This window comes from Aethina tumida, chromosome 1, assembly GCF_024364675.1.
Source record: "Aethina tumida isolate Nest 87 chromosome 1, icAetTumi1.1, whole genome shotgun sequence".
Classification (NCBI taxonomy): Eukaryota; Metazoa; Arthropoda; class Insecta; order Coleoptera; family Nitidulidae; genus Aethina; species Aethina tumida.
In genome coordinates, this window is record NC_065435.1 from 6,030,108 (window position 1) to 6,043,150 (window position 13,043).

General features: G+C 30.9%; 2 protein-coding genes across 5 annotated transcripts; one reads left to right on the forward strand and one right to left on the reverse strand.

Annotated features, from left to right (window-relative positions):
* Positions 1–119: 119 nt before the first annotated feature.
* On the reverse strand, positions 120–1,235 carry LOC109594896 (ATP-dependent Clp protease proteolytic subunit). Its single transcript, XM_020010157.2, has 4 exons — positions 1,034–1,235; positions 661–983; positions 489–606; positions 120–434 (listed from the first exon to the last, which is right to left on the reverse strand). Exons 1-4 carry the CDS (start codon positions 1,055–1,057, stop codon positions 186–188), a joined length of 714 nt encoding a protein of 237 aa, XP_019865716.1. The 5' UTR covers positions 1,058–1,235; the 3' UTR covers positions 120–185.
* Positions 1,236–5,377: 4,142 nt separating this feature from the next.
* On the forward strand, positions 5,378–12,464 carry LOC109594907 (14-3-3 protein zeta). 4 transcript variants are annotated; one of them, XM_020010174.2, is made up of 6 exons: positions 5,378–5,531; positions 6,554–6,873; positions 10,323–10,446; positions 10,586–10,749; positions 11,344–11,460; positions 11,653–12,464. In XM_020010174.2, exons 2-6 carry the CDS (start codon positions 6,571–6,573, stop codon positions 11,689–11,691), a joined length of 747 nt encoding a protein of 248 aa, XP_019865733.1. In that variant the 5' UTR covers positions 5,378–5,531; positions 6,554–6,570; the 3' UTR covers positions 11,692–12,464. The 4 variants fall into 4 exon arrangements, with proteins under 4 accessions (XP_019865733.1, XP_049817933.1, XP_049817931.1 ...); XM_049961976.1 differs by lacking the exons at positions 5,378–5,531; positions 10,586–10,749 and adding exons at positions 5,672–5,829; positions 10,967–11,130; XM_049961974.1 differs by lacking the exon at positions 5,378–5,531 and adding an exon at positions 5,673–5,829.
* The last annotated feature ends 579 nt before the right edge of the window (positions 12,465–13,043 follow it).

The following is a 13,043-nucleotide window of genomic DNA, read 5'->3' on the forward strand; positions in this document are numbered from 1 at the left end:
GTTTTTAGTGGTGATAAATTTTATGTAACATTCGTTACAATGTATATAAAAAATAAATGATTAATTCTGAACTATGACCATGTTTTAATTTATAAAAATCACATTTCAACAACACCATATAAAAACATATAAACTATATTGAGACAAATTCAATAACAAAACAATTTACAATGCATAAAAATAAGTTAACCATTAATTCCAATTTTTGATTCAACACTGCCTTCATCATCAGCCCTGGTTTTGGGTGGACTGGCCAAAACCTTGTCTATTATCCCATAAGTTTGAGCCTCAGGTGGACTCATAAAATTGTCCCTTTCCATGCTTTGTTCAACTTTGGCCAACTCCAAGCCGGTGTGACGGACGTACAGGAGGTTGATCTGCTTCTTCAGCTTCAAGATTTCTTCAGCCTGTATTTGGATATCAGTGGCTTGACCCTTGAATTAAACAACGGTAATCGGTGTCGGCACGGATGGAAATCATTTAATTACCTGGACACCACCAGACGGCTGATGGATCATAATTCTCGCGTTGGGTAACGAATGACGCATTCCAGGACTGCCAGCTGCCAGTAATAAGGAGGCCATGCTGCATGCCTGTCCTACACACCTAAATAAAACATCTAAAGTAGAACATAGTTAAATTATATTTTAGTCTAATTACCATGTTGCTACAGGGGGAAGAATGTACTGCATCGTGTCATAAATTCCCAGCCCTGCTGTGACACTTCCACCAGGCGAGTTAATGTACAAATGTATTGGCTTGGTCGAAGACTCAGACTGGAGGAACAGCAGTTGGGCCACTATTAAAGAACTCATTGTGTCGTTTATGGGGCCCATGAGACATATTATACGTTCTTTGAGTAGCCTGGAGTAAATATCATAGGATCGTTCACCTCTGCCTGTTTGCTCCACAACTATGGGTATCAGTCCTATGTTTCGTTTGGCCTGTTTGATTGTGTTCAGGGTGCTGGAGCATTTGAGGAGCTACAAGTAAAGGCGTTACGTGTTGATTTGTGAACAAAACTAATTCGTACCTTTGACACAAGTTTTGGAAACATTTTCTAGGTTAAGACTTAGTTTAGTTTTTATAACCGTTGTAACGGCAATATTGAGATGTAAGGGCAGTTGGGCAGTTGCTTATTATTGTTAGTTACGGCTATTGTTGAATTTATCCTATAACAAATTCAAATGTGTCAAAAACAGCGGCCTTCCATTTGTAACTAGCGCAGGGCTGCCAACGAATGGGGGGGAGGACGAGTAAAAAAACGTTGGTACAGTTTTTTCCGCTCCCAATTTACGATGAAATCATTCCCCGTATATTTTACGCGATTTATAAAAATAGAAATGATTGCGGCATTTATAGCGAGATCTGCATGTGAAATTGCTATTTTAAATCGACGTATTCTATTTCCATCGGACAATGAAATTATCATTGACGTAGTCCCGTCTATCGGAAAATTAATTGAGTAATTCGTAATTTAATTTTAATCGCTTTTATGTCCCGACGAGAAAAACAACGTGCGTATCAGTTCGTATTATTTACCGATAAGGGAATTATAATATAATACCACGAACATGTGTGTTACGTTCTAATGCATTGCACGTGAATCATAATGGAATATTGATGATAAGTTGACTAATTCCATAACTTTTTTCTTTATCATTTATTTATTAGTAAAATGCGGTTGTAAAAAGACCTGGTGGAACGCACACAAAAGATATTCCCCTGAAAACCGTAGGTTGGTCGCGTTGAAGACGGCGACGTTGCCAGACCGCCGGTTCCGTTTTAATTTCTGGAGTTTTCGCAGATACTGTTATGTAAAAAACGTTTATTTATTAACGTTTTTAATGTTTCGTGCATGTTGAAGTATCGTCGCAATTAGGAAAACGAAAAATCGATGACTGGTTAAGAGATTAAATAAAAAATTTATTCTTAAATTGTTATCGATTTCAACGGTATTTATTCTGGAAAATTCCATTAGGCATACGATATTGTATCACTGATTTTAGGTTTTAGATGTTGTAAGATGCATATTAAATAAAGATGAACCAACGATGGTGATTTGAAGAATTAATAGGGATAAAAGTGTATATTTATATCTAATCTTATCATAATATTTATCTCGATTATTAACAAATACGTAACTCAAAAATTAAACCTTTTGAAATTAGTAAAATTAATTTAAAAATCAATAAAATCTAATGTAAAATTAATTTTTAATAAACTAATCCAATTACTGTCTTTAATTACCTCAAATATTTAATAATAATTATAGTTTTATTGTCAATTAATTAAATCATTAATTTTCAGTTATAGAGGCTTCAAACAACAAAATTTATACAATGGTAAATAAAGGATTAAAGCCAAATTTTAGCATTTTAACATTGTATGTATGTAATTAAAGATTATCTAATAATTAATATATATTTTGTTTGTTTCATTTTATTTAAGTAAGCTTATTAGACTGAAAAAAATAATAATTTCTATACTCAAATCATACAGTTTTAAAATAAACTATTTGTCAAAATCTAATAATACTTTCAAAGATTACTAAGAATAAAAGTACTTTATAACTGATGTTATCTTGATATTTATCTCGCATGTAATTTTTTTTATAAATTGATATATCAAAAATGGAAGTATTTATAGTTGATAAATAAGTTTTGTTAATGGTATTATTTTAAGAAACAAAAAAGTAAATAAAATCCATTATGTATTTATAAAACAATAATTAAATGAAGTGGTGAACTATTTTTTTATTTTAAATTTCCACCTTCACTAAATTAATAAAATCAATTTTTAAGTAATGAATCAGATTTTATTTTATTTCGTTATTTAGTAATAATTAAATCAAATTTTCTATAATTAATATAAAAAATTATAATTTAACCCTTTTTATTTTCAATTTCACAAATTATTATAAATTACAGTTTTAAAACTAATACTATTTATCAAAAACTAATAATACTTTCAAAGATTACTAAGAATCAAAGTACTTTATAACTGATTTTATCTTGATTTTTATCTCGATTTATGCACGTAACTCATTTACAAATCGATAATAGTTGTTGTAAACCACTTTTTATAAAATTTGCATTCTAACTAAATTAATAAAATCAATTCTTAAGTAATTAATGAGATTTTAAAAATTAGTAATAATTTTAATTTTTATTTTATTTAATTTTTAATATTTATCTTGATTATTTTAGTAAAGGGAAAAAATTAAAGCTTTAGTACATTTCATTTATAAATAAATAAATTTTATTAAGCAGGAATACACACAGGAAACAAAATTTTCAATATTCGTAATTTTAAAATAAAATATTTGTGCAAATCTCATGATATCCTAAAAGATTATTAAGATTCAATGTAATTATAACTGATTTACCGTTGTGCATTAAATTTGTATAAAATTTACATCCTAACTAGATTAATAAAAACAATTTTTACCCAATGAATGAGATTTAGTTTTAATATTATCTTGATATTAAGTAATAATTAAATTAAATTTTCTATAATTAATTTTAAAAAATATGATTTAATCCTTTTTAAACTTCAATTTCACTTTTCCTATCTAAAAGTATTAAATAAAATAGATTGATTTAAATTAAATGTATTTTGTATCTAATATTCCCTTGATATTAATCTTGATCATCTCAAGGAAAAAATAATAAATAATATTTGTCAAAATCTAATATCTTAATTCTGTACTAAGGGCAACTGATTTTAATGTTGTGAATTAATTTTACGTCCCAACTAGATTAATAAAATCAATTTTTAAGTAATAAATGAGATTTTGTTTTTTTGGTATTAAATAATAATTAAATCAAATTTTTTTAGAATTAATTTAAAAAACTGTAATTTAGCCCCTTTTTATTTAAATTAAATGACTTAATCTAGTTATTAAGGATTAATATATTTTATATCTAATATTCTATTGATACTTATTTTTATTATATCAATAAAGGTAAAAAACTAAAGCTTTTTGTATGTTTCATTTTATTTAAATAAGTTTATCAAGGTGAAAAAAAATTGTTTTAGTATCTATACTATATTTTTAATTTTCATTTATTTAAAGAGAAGCAAAATAAAAAATATAGTTTTTCTATGTTATATTTTATTAAAAAAAAACTATAAAATATATTTAATTTTTTAACAAAATTTCTTTCAAAATTTACAGTTTTAAAATAAATTATTCGTTAAAATTTAATAAAATTTTCAAAGATTACTAGAAATCAAATTACTTCACAATTGATTTTATCTTGAGTATTTACAAATCGATATGTCAAGAATTGAGTTACTGAAACAAAAAATAATTAAAATCCATTACATCTTTATAAAAAATAATATTTAATTGACGTTGTGAACTAATTTCATAAAACTTACATCGTAACTAGATTAATTAAATCAATTTTTAAGTAATGAATAAAACTTGTGTTTTGTGTTTTTAATTTCTATAATTAATATAAAAATTTTTAATATACCCCATTTTAATTTTTTCAAGGTTAAATATATAAAATAAATTGCATTAAATTAATTATAATTTAGAGGGTTACCAACGATCAATATATTTTATATCTTTTGATATATGCCAAATATTATGTTTCCCTTTTTCAAATAAATTAACGAATATAGTATTTTGAAAAATTATTGAGGAAAAAACATTTGATGATTAAATTTGCAGTGATAATAATTTCAATTGTTGTAAATAACAAATAGATATTAAAGCTATTAACCGAAAATCAACAACATGTTTGTAAATAAAATTCATCATACAGTTAAAATCACTGTAGTCCTGAAGTCAAATAAATTAAACCTTTTTAAAATTTTAAATAATAAAAATACCTTTGCAATTTATAAAACTAAATTTTTGAGTTTAGTGCCATATTTTTTGTTATTTATATTGTATATTTATGTTTAGTTCACATTCAAAGGTTGATAATCAAAGTTTTCGTACAATAAAATGATTAATAATTTCAGTAATGTTCATTTTGATGGTGTCTTTGTTTTGGGCATAAAATCAATGCGCCATTAAAGCTCCATAGAAAGCACAAAATTAACATTGATCACCTCGTCGCGTTCCAATGATTTTGTTTAACGTGATTTTATTACACGTATCCCATGGGAACAAAATGTATTATTAATTTAAAAAATCGATACGAAACCACCAAATTCCAATTTACCTCGTACTATATCAATCAAAATCAATCAAAAAAATCATAATTTCGCAATCTTATAACACGACGATCACAAGGCGTCGTTCGTCGTTTCCATCGTGGAAACGCCGAAACGCGAAATTTTCGTCCGTCCGTTCGGATAAATCAATCCGCACGGCCTCGTCGCCGATCATTCCGAATTTCGCGCGTCGCGTCCGACGCGGCAACGTCGCCTATTCGCCTCTCTGTCGTTCAATAAGGATGACCCGGGCCGGACCTGCGTCTGTCTCCTTTTTATTACCGAATTGCCGCTCGAGGTAGATAAGTGTGGTTCTCATTTTCGGGTGTAAAACCATCGGCGGAGGCAACCAAACGGTGAGTACGGAATGGATTATGTTGTTTTAGTGTCGGTGTGTGGATTTAGAAACGGAAAAATGCGTACGGTGCGTTCTGTGTTAGGAACACGGGGGTATGGTTTTTTGTCCGAACGAAATGCGGGGCTTGTGTCCGGGTGCGGATCGGTGCGGCGGCCGCCATTGCAAAGTCCGTGAACGACGGTTTGTGAACCCCGCATCGATCCGGTGTAGTCGTGTTCTAGTCCTCCTGTGGCGTACATGCAAGTCGTTTAAGTCGGCTGGCACGAAGTTTCTTAACTAAATTATTGAATTAAATTGTAAGTCGTTTGGTTGTTTGTGTGCCTTTGCGGTTGGGCGTGGTGGTTTTTATTCGGTTTTTGAGTTGGAACGGCGGTTTTTCGGTAAAAAACCGGGTTTCGGTCGCCCGGTATTCGGACGCACGTACGGTTGACCTTCAAATTTTCAAATCGAAACGGCCCCGGTCGTCGTTTGGGCTTCGATTTGTGGGCAAACTAATGGCTTGGGTTTTCACCGTGATGAAAAATCGGCTAACGCTTTTGCCGTGTCGCTTAGCGACCGGGTGAAATTCCATTCGGATGTATCATGTCTGCCTACACGAGTGCACGACCGTTTCCAAACCGGTTAACGGGGGGCGAAGCCCCGGGGCCGCGGACGTCGTGCGTCCGCATTTCGACGTCCCGGGCCCGCGGGTTGGCGGCGGTGGTGTGGTGGTGTCGGCGTTGTGGTAGATTTTTTCGGTTGGCTACTACGCATTTAGTTGGTGAAAGGTGTGGCTAGACGCCATATTGTAAAACGTTCGCCGCTTTCGAGAGCACACTCAGTTTGGGGCCGGTGTCGCTGCATCCTCGTTTATCGACAAGGGGTGGAAATTAGTTTTAACCGGGGCGGCCGAAGGTAGATCGCGTCTCTATAAATAGAACCAACTCAACCCTCTCCCCGCACCTTCGGGCCTTCCGGCCTCGTTTTTTATCACTTTTTCGGTGCATTTTAGTAACGTAGTTTTTTTTTTTGTTTTCGCAGATTAGAATTAGCACAAAATGTCTGTCCCTGATAAAGACGAGCTAGTCCAACGGGCAAAGCTTGCTGAGCAAGCCGAAAGGTACGATGATATGGCGTCGGCCATGAAGTCCGTAACCGAAACCGGGGTCGAGCTCAGCAATGAGGAAAGGAACCTCCTGTCCGTCGCCTACAAAAACGTCGTCGGCGCCAGAAGGTCCTCGTGGAGGGTCATCTCTTCAATTGAACAAAAGACTGAGGGTTCGGAAAGGAAACAACAAATGGCCAAAGAATACCGGGAAAAGGTCGAGAAGGAGCTGAGGGAGATTTGTGATGATGTTCTTGTAAGTATACAACACTTTCTACATACAATTGGGGTGTGTCCTCACTTTCAGTTCTTAATTTTTGTCACACATCAGTTACTTCAGTTAGTTTATGAGTCATTACTAGAATAACAAAAACCACTTGAATTTATTTCTATACTTGATCAAATTATTGATTTTTACAGTTACTGTTGTTTGAATATGTATTACAAGTCCTCAGTTAAGATTCAAATCTTGTAAACTGTAAAGCTGAAATGATTTTGCAATAATACGTTAGATAACAATGTGCTAAGAGCAGTTTCCTAATAAATTTCTGTTAATATTGATAACATATCTTTTTAAGTGCTCTACTTGTATTTACATTGAAAACTGGAACTCAACAAAATAAGAAACATCATTTCTTTCAGTTATAATTTCCTGTTTACACTATAACTTGAAAGTTACAAAAGGCACCTTCAATATATAGAAGTTTCTGAAGTAAATTCAGTTCCTTGAAAGGTCAGGCAAGCAGTGAACATATTATGAACCCAAATTGATAAATTTAATGATATCCAGCAACGTATTTAATTTGTTCTTCAATCTTGAACTACTGATAGAAAATTAAGGTGATAATAATTTGTTAATTTTAGTAACTGACTAGATCATACATTATAATTTACTTCATTGTGACTTCATAAAATCTTTTTATCATGAAGTCTTAATAAGCTGATTTAGTAATTAACATTTCCCCTCAAATTAGATTTATTTAGGTTCCCCTGTATTAATTAAAATCTTTGAACAAACATTTACACACTAATAACTAAATAATCATTTACAAGTTACTTTTTGGTTTAATTTATTAAAATATTGAAGTGTCCTCACTTTTTGACACATCAGCTTTCTCATTTAGTACATGAGTCATTAATAAAATAACAAAAACTACTCGATTTAATTTCTATACTTGATCAATTTATTCATTTTTGTTAGTATTATTAGAATGTATTAAAAGTGCTTGGTTAAGATTCAAATCTTGTGAACTGTAGCCTGAAATGATTTTCCAATGATACACAAGAATAATGTGTTGAGAGCAGTTTCCTAATAAACTTAAGTTAATTTTGATAGCAATATTTGTATTTACATTAAAAGTTGGATCTCATTAAAAAGAGAAAAACCATTCCTTTCAGTCATAACTTCCTGTTTACATGACTCGAAAGTTAAAAAAGGCAGTTTCAGTATATTTAAGTTGGTGAAGTAAATTGAGTTCCCTGAAAGGTCTGGCAAGCAGTGAACACATTACTATGAACCTAAATTGAAAGATTTAATTATATCCAGCAACTTATTTAATTTATTCTTTAATTTTGAACTACTGATGGAATATTGAGGTGATAATAATTTATAATTTTTGTAAACAACTAAATTGTACGTTGTAATTTACTTCATTTGACTGTTGTCATAAAATATTTATATCATGAAGTCTTAATAAGCTGATTTAGTAATTAGCATTTCCCTGAAATTCCTTTCACTCAGGATCCACTCATTTATATTTCATTAATTAAAATGTTGTTGAACAAACACTAATAACTTAAACAATCATTTACAAGTTATATTTTAGTTTAATTTATTAAAATTTTGGGATGTCCTCACTTGCAACTTTAATTTTTTATGACACATCAACTACTTCAGTTAGTTTGTTACTGATAAAGTACATGAGTCACTACGACTTGAATTAATTTCTATGCTTGATCAAATTATTGAGTTTTACTGTTACTATTGTTCAAATAAGTATTAAAAGTGCTTGGTTAAGATTCAAATCTTGTAAGCTGTAAAGCTGAAATGATTTTGCAATAATACGTTAGATAACAATGTGCTTAGAATAGTTTCCTGATAAATTTCCATTAATTTTGATAACATATCTTCTCAAGTGCTTTATTTGATAATCCCTCATTTGTATTTACGTTGGATGTTTGATCTCAATAAAATGCAGCAGTGAACACATTAAGAACCTAAACTGAAAAATTTAATGACATCCAATAACCCATTTAATTTATTCTTTGATTTTGAACTACTAATGGAAAATTGAGCTGATTTTTGTAACCGGATTATACATTATAATTTACTTCCATTTCCTCTGAAGTTCAGTTTATTCAGATTCCATTCTATTTATTTTTCATTAGTTAAAATCTTTTTGAACAAACAATTACACACTAATACCTAAACAATCATTTACAAGGTTTTTTTAGTTTAATTTCTTAAAATATTGAGGTGTCCTCACTTTCAGTTTTTATTTTTTGTTACAAATCAGCTACTTCAGTTAGTTTCTTACTGATAAAGTACATGAATAACAAAAACTACTTGAATTCGTTTCTATTCTTGATCAAATTATTGATTTTTGCTGTTACTATTTTAAGTGCTTTATATGTATTTACATTGAACACTGAATCTCAATTAAATGAGGAAAATCATTCCTTTCAGTTATAATTTCCTATAATAACTTTAAAGTTACGAAAGGCAACTTCAATATATTGGAGTTTGTGAAGTAAATTGAGTTCCCTGAAAGGTCAGGCAAGCAGTGAGCACATTATGAACCTAAATTGAAAAATTTAATGATATCCAGCAACGTATTTAATTTATTTTTCAATCTTGAACTACTGATGGAAAATTGAGGTATAATAGTTTCTAATTTTTGTACTGACTGGATTAGACTTTATAATTTACTTTTTTGTTTAATGTCTAAAATGTTGATAACAAAGCAAATTCATAATGTGTTAAATTATACTTTATTAAAAAGTGCCTCCAGTTTTACGAACTGTAGGGGATCAATTTCTATTAAATTTTTATTAAAATTGATAAATTGTCTTAGTTTAGAATATACAGTAGATACTACGATAACTTAGCTTCAATACAAAATTAAAATATTACACAGTATGAAGTTTTATAGATGGTTTATCCATCTTAAGTTATAATTTACTTAAGTCAGTCTTACGATTCATTATAAAACTCACAAAATATGAGTATTTAAGTAAATTTTCCTTAAAAATACCATACTGAACAATCAGTTGGTTCATTGTTTATCGAGTGACTGCTACTATGAATGAAACTTACGTTAGCAATATGAATCACTAACGGTTTATTAGTCCCCATGACTCATTTCCTTCGTCGAAAACTTTTTTAATAGATGTATAAAATTAAACTTGAATAATCACCGAATAATTGTTCAAACTAAACCCACTTAAAAACAGATAATTCATCAATTACCAAGTTTTTATTATTCTAGAACACATCGGTTAACGAAATTCCGCGACCGATCTATTTATAAACTTGAACCGAGTCGCATTCCAAATCTCATTATTTCACACATGATGCTCTAATATAACTTTCGTTCTTCCGAGAAATTTTGAAGACAAGTTTTATCACTGAATTCTCCCGACGTTATAAATAAATTCGCTCGTGCACTTGGGCATAAATAACCGAAGGTTTTTTTCTTGTTGCAGGGTCTCTTGGACAAATACTTGATTCCCAAAGCAAGTAACGCTGAATCAAAAGTATTCTACCTTAAAATGAAGGGCGATTACTACAGGTACCTCGCCGAGGTGGCCACAGGCGACACAAGGAACAGTAAGTATCGAATTCGATCGTTTTTCACGTTCACGTTTTATACATGGAAGTTGCTTGTATCGATTTATCCCACAAAACAAAAGCCCCCCCTACCCGGCGTCCGTATCGATTTAACCATGACTGATTTGCGTTATTTCAGCGGTTGTGGACTATTCACAGAAAGCGTACCAGGATGCTTTCGAAATCTCAAAGGCCAAAATGACACCCACACATCCAATCAGATTGGGCCTGGCGCTTAATTTCTCAGTTTTCTATTACGAGATTTTAAATTCGCCGGACAAAGCTTGTCAGTTAGCGAAACAGGTTAATAATTTTATTTATCCACGTCTTTCACAGGGGGCAGAATTACATGGAACGTTTCCCGGTCACTTTGGACACACTTCATTATTTGTGCTTTAGTTGCTTTTGTTTTTGTTTAATGAATTAATACGAGGATTTGCACAACTGTTATGGTTGTGTTTATTCTTGTACGCCTCTAGAGAGAAAAAACAGTTTATATAATTGTATTTTTCTTGTGTAGAAGTGGTAGAGGATTCACAAAAGGCATATCAGGAAGCCTTCGATATAGCAAAGTCGAAAATGCAGTCGACACACCCAATAAGACTTGGACTCGCCTTAAATTTCTCGGTGTTCTATTATGAAATAATAAATTCGCCGGCTCGTGCCTGTCATCTGGCCAAACAGGTTGTTAATGTATAATTACTGTTAGTGTGACTATTGTTTTTTTGGAGTGACTTAACAATTACATGTAATTCTGCCTGTTTATTTATTACTAACTCACATTTATTTAAAGTAGTTATTGCATTTAAGAACTAGTAACAATTAGTGATTTGCAAATAGATAACTAAAAAATATTGTCAAATTTTGGCCCAGTGACTGACAATTGTTTTTGCTTAGGCATTTGATGATGCAATAGCCGAGCTGGACACACTGAATGAAGATTCATACAAGGACAGTACCCTCATCATGCAGCTGCTCAGAGATAACCTTACGTTATGGACAAGTGACACACAGGTAAGAGAAACTTTAATTAATTTTGTTGTTTGAACAAATATTTGTATTTGAACGTTTTTGACGTTTGTTTGCACATGATAAACAATCAGGTGTCACGATTTATAACAAAAGCGTAAACATTAAAGTGACGTAAATTTGCGTAGTTAATATTTATGGTGGAATTAATATTGATTTTCGTAATGTTTGTTACAGGGTGAAGCAGATGAGCAGCAAGAAGCTGGTGATAACTGAAGTGTGCGTCCGTTTTTAAAATTATTCGTTAAAAATGAAATTTCATGTAAGTTAACGTATCCGTGGAACTTGTTTGTGAAGTTTCATTGACAGTTTTAAGTTTCATATGATTGAAACTTTTGATATTTAACAATGTTTTTAGGAGATATGTAAAAGTCGTTAAATTCACGTGATCACACAACCAGCTAAAATTCCGCAACAACTTAAAACTATTTGAGTAAGCCATATATTTTTGTTCAGCTGTAAGTTGTGTGATTAAATGTCAATTCTTTCATCTGTTTGTTTTTATATTTTTTAAAAATGGTTTTTTATTTTATATAAACATACATCTATCTCCTCCCTGATGAAGATTTATTTGAAATTTCAGCATTTTTTTAAGTTCTAACTTGTTAACTATTAAAATTATTATTTAATAACATGTTTTAGTTTGTATTATTTCTTTTTTTTATATTCTCGTCCATTGTTCAAAATCTCCAAATCATACCTATACCTCTTTATACATACATTAAAAGATGCCTATACCTTACCTACCTTACCTACCTTACCTTACCAACATACCTTTAGTCCACGAAAATTATTTTGCACTCCGCTGCATGCCCCATAAAGGGCTGAGGTCAGCCTTTTACTCCCTTATTTACCGTCAACACTCACTTTGGATGTGCTATATATAAATGTATGAATATGTATTAAAATAAACTGCTATCAAGCTCTATTTGTTTTCTGTTGTATCTGTCAATATATTTGTCAGATATCAATAAATTTTTCAAAATCTTCATTTTGTTTTCATTCTACCCAAATTTAACAAGAGCAGTCATACGAAAATGTTATGAGTGGTGAGAGGTAAGTTAATTATTTTTTACATTGGCAACAAATCTGTATTGTTTTCTTTTGGCACAGATTTTATGGAGTATTTTCACTCGTACAATTTTGACGTGCATTGAGTGGATTTTTTTAAAATAAATTTTGAATATTATTACGTCTAATATTTTGGTTTATAAAAAGGACGTACATAAGTTTCTTGTGAATTTGATTATTTAATGTAATTACATGTCAATAGAAAATTGCAGAATTGAAAATAGATATAAAGAACTTTTATTTGCTAATAAAATTGTTAACTTTACAATAATTTTAACGTTCATTGTGGATATTATTGCATTTAATTTTTACTATGATTGTTGATAATTGTTTAGTTCACGTAGTCCTTTAATAAATTTGTTTATTGAATACATCTAATTAGGCATAATTCAAATAATTATGATAGATTTATGTAAAAGGAGCATATCTTTGGAGATAAGTCAAAGTCGTTAAATTCACGTGATCCATCCCAACCAGCTAAAATTCCCAAACAACTT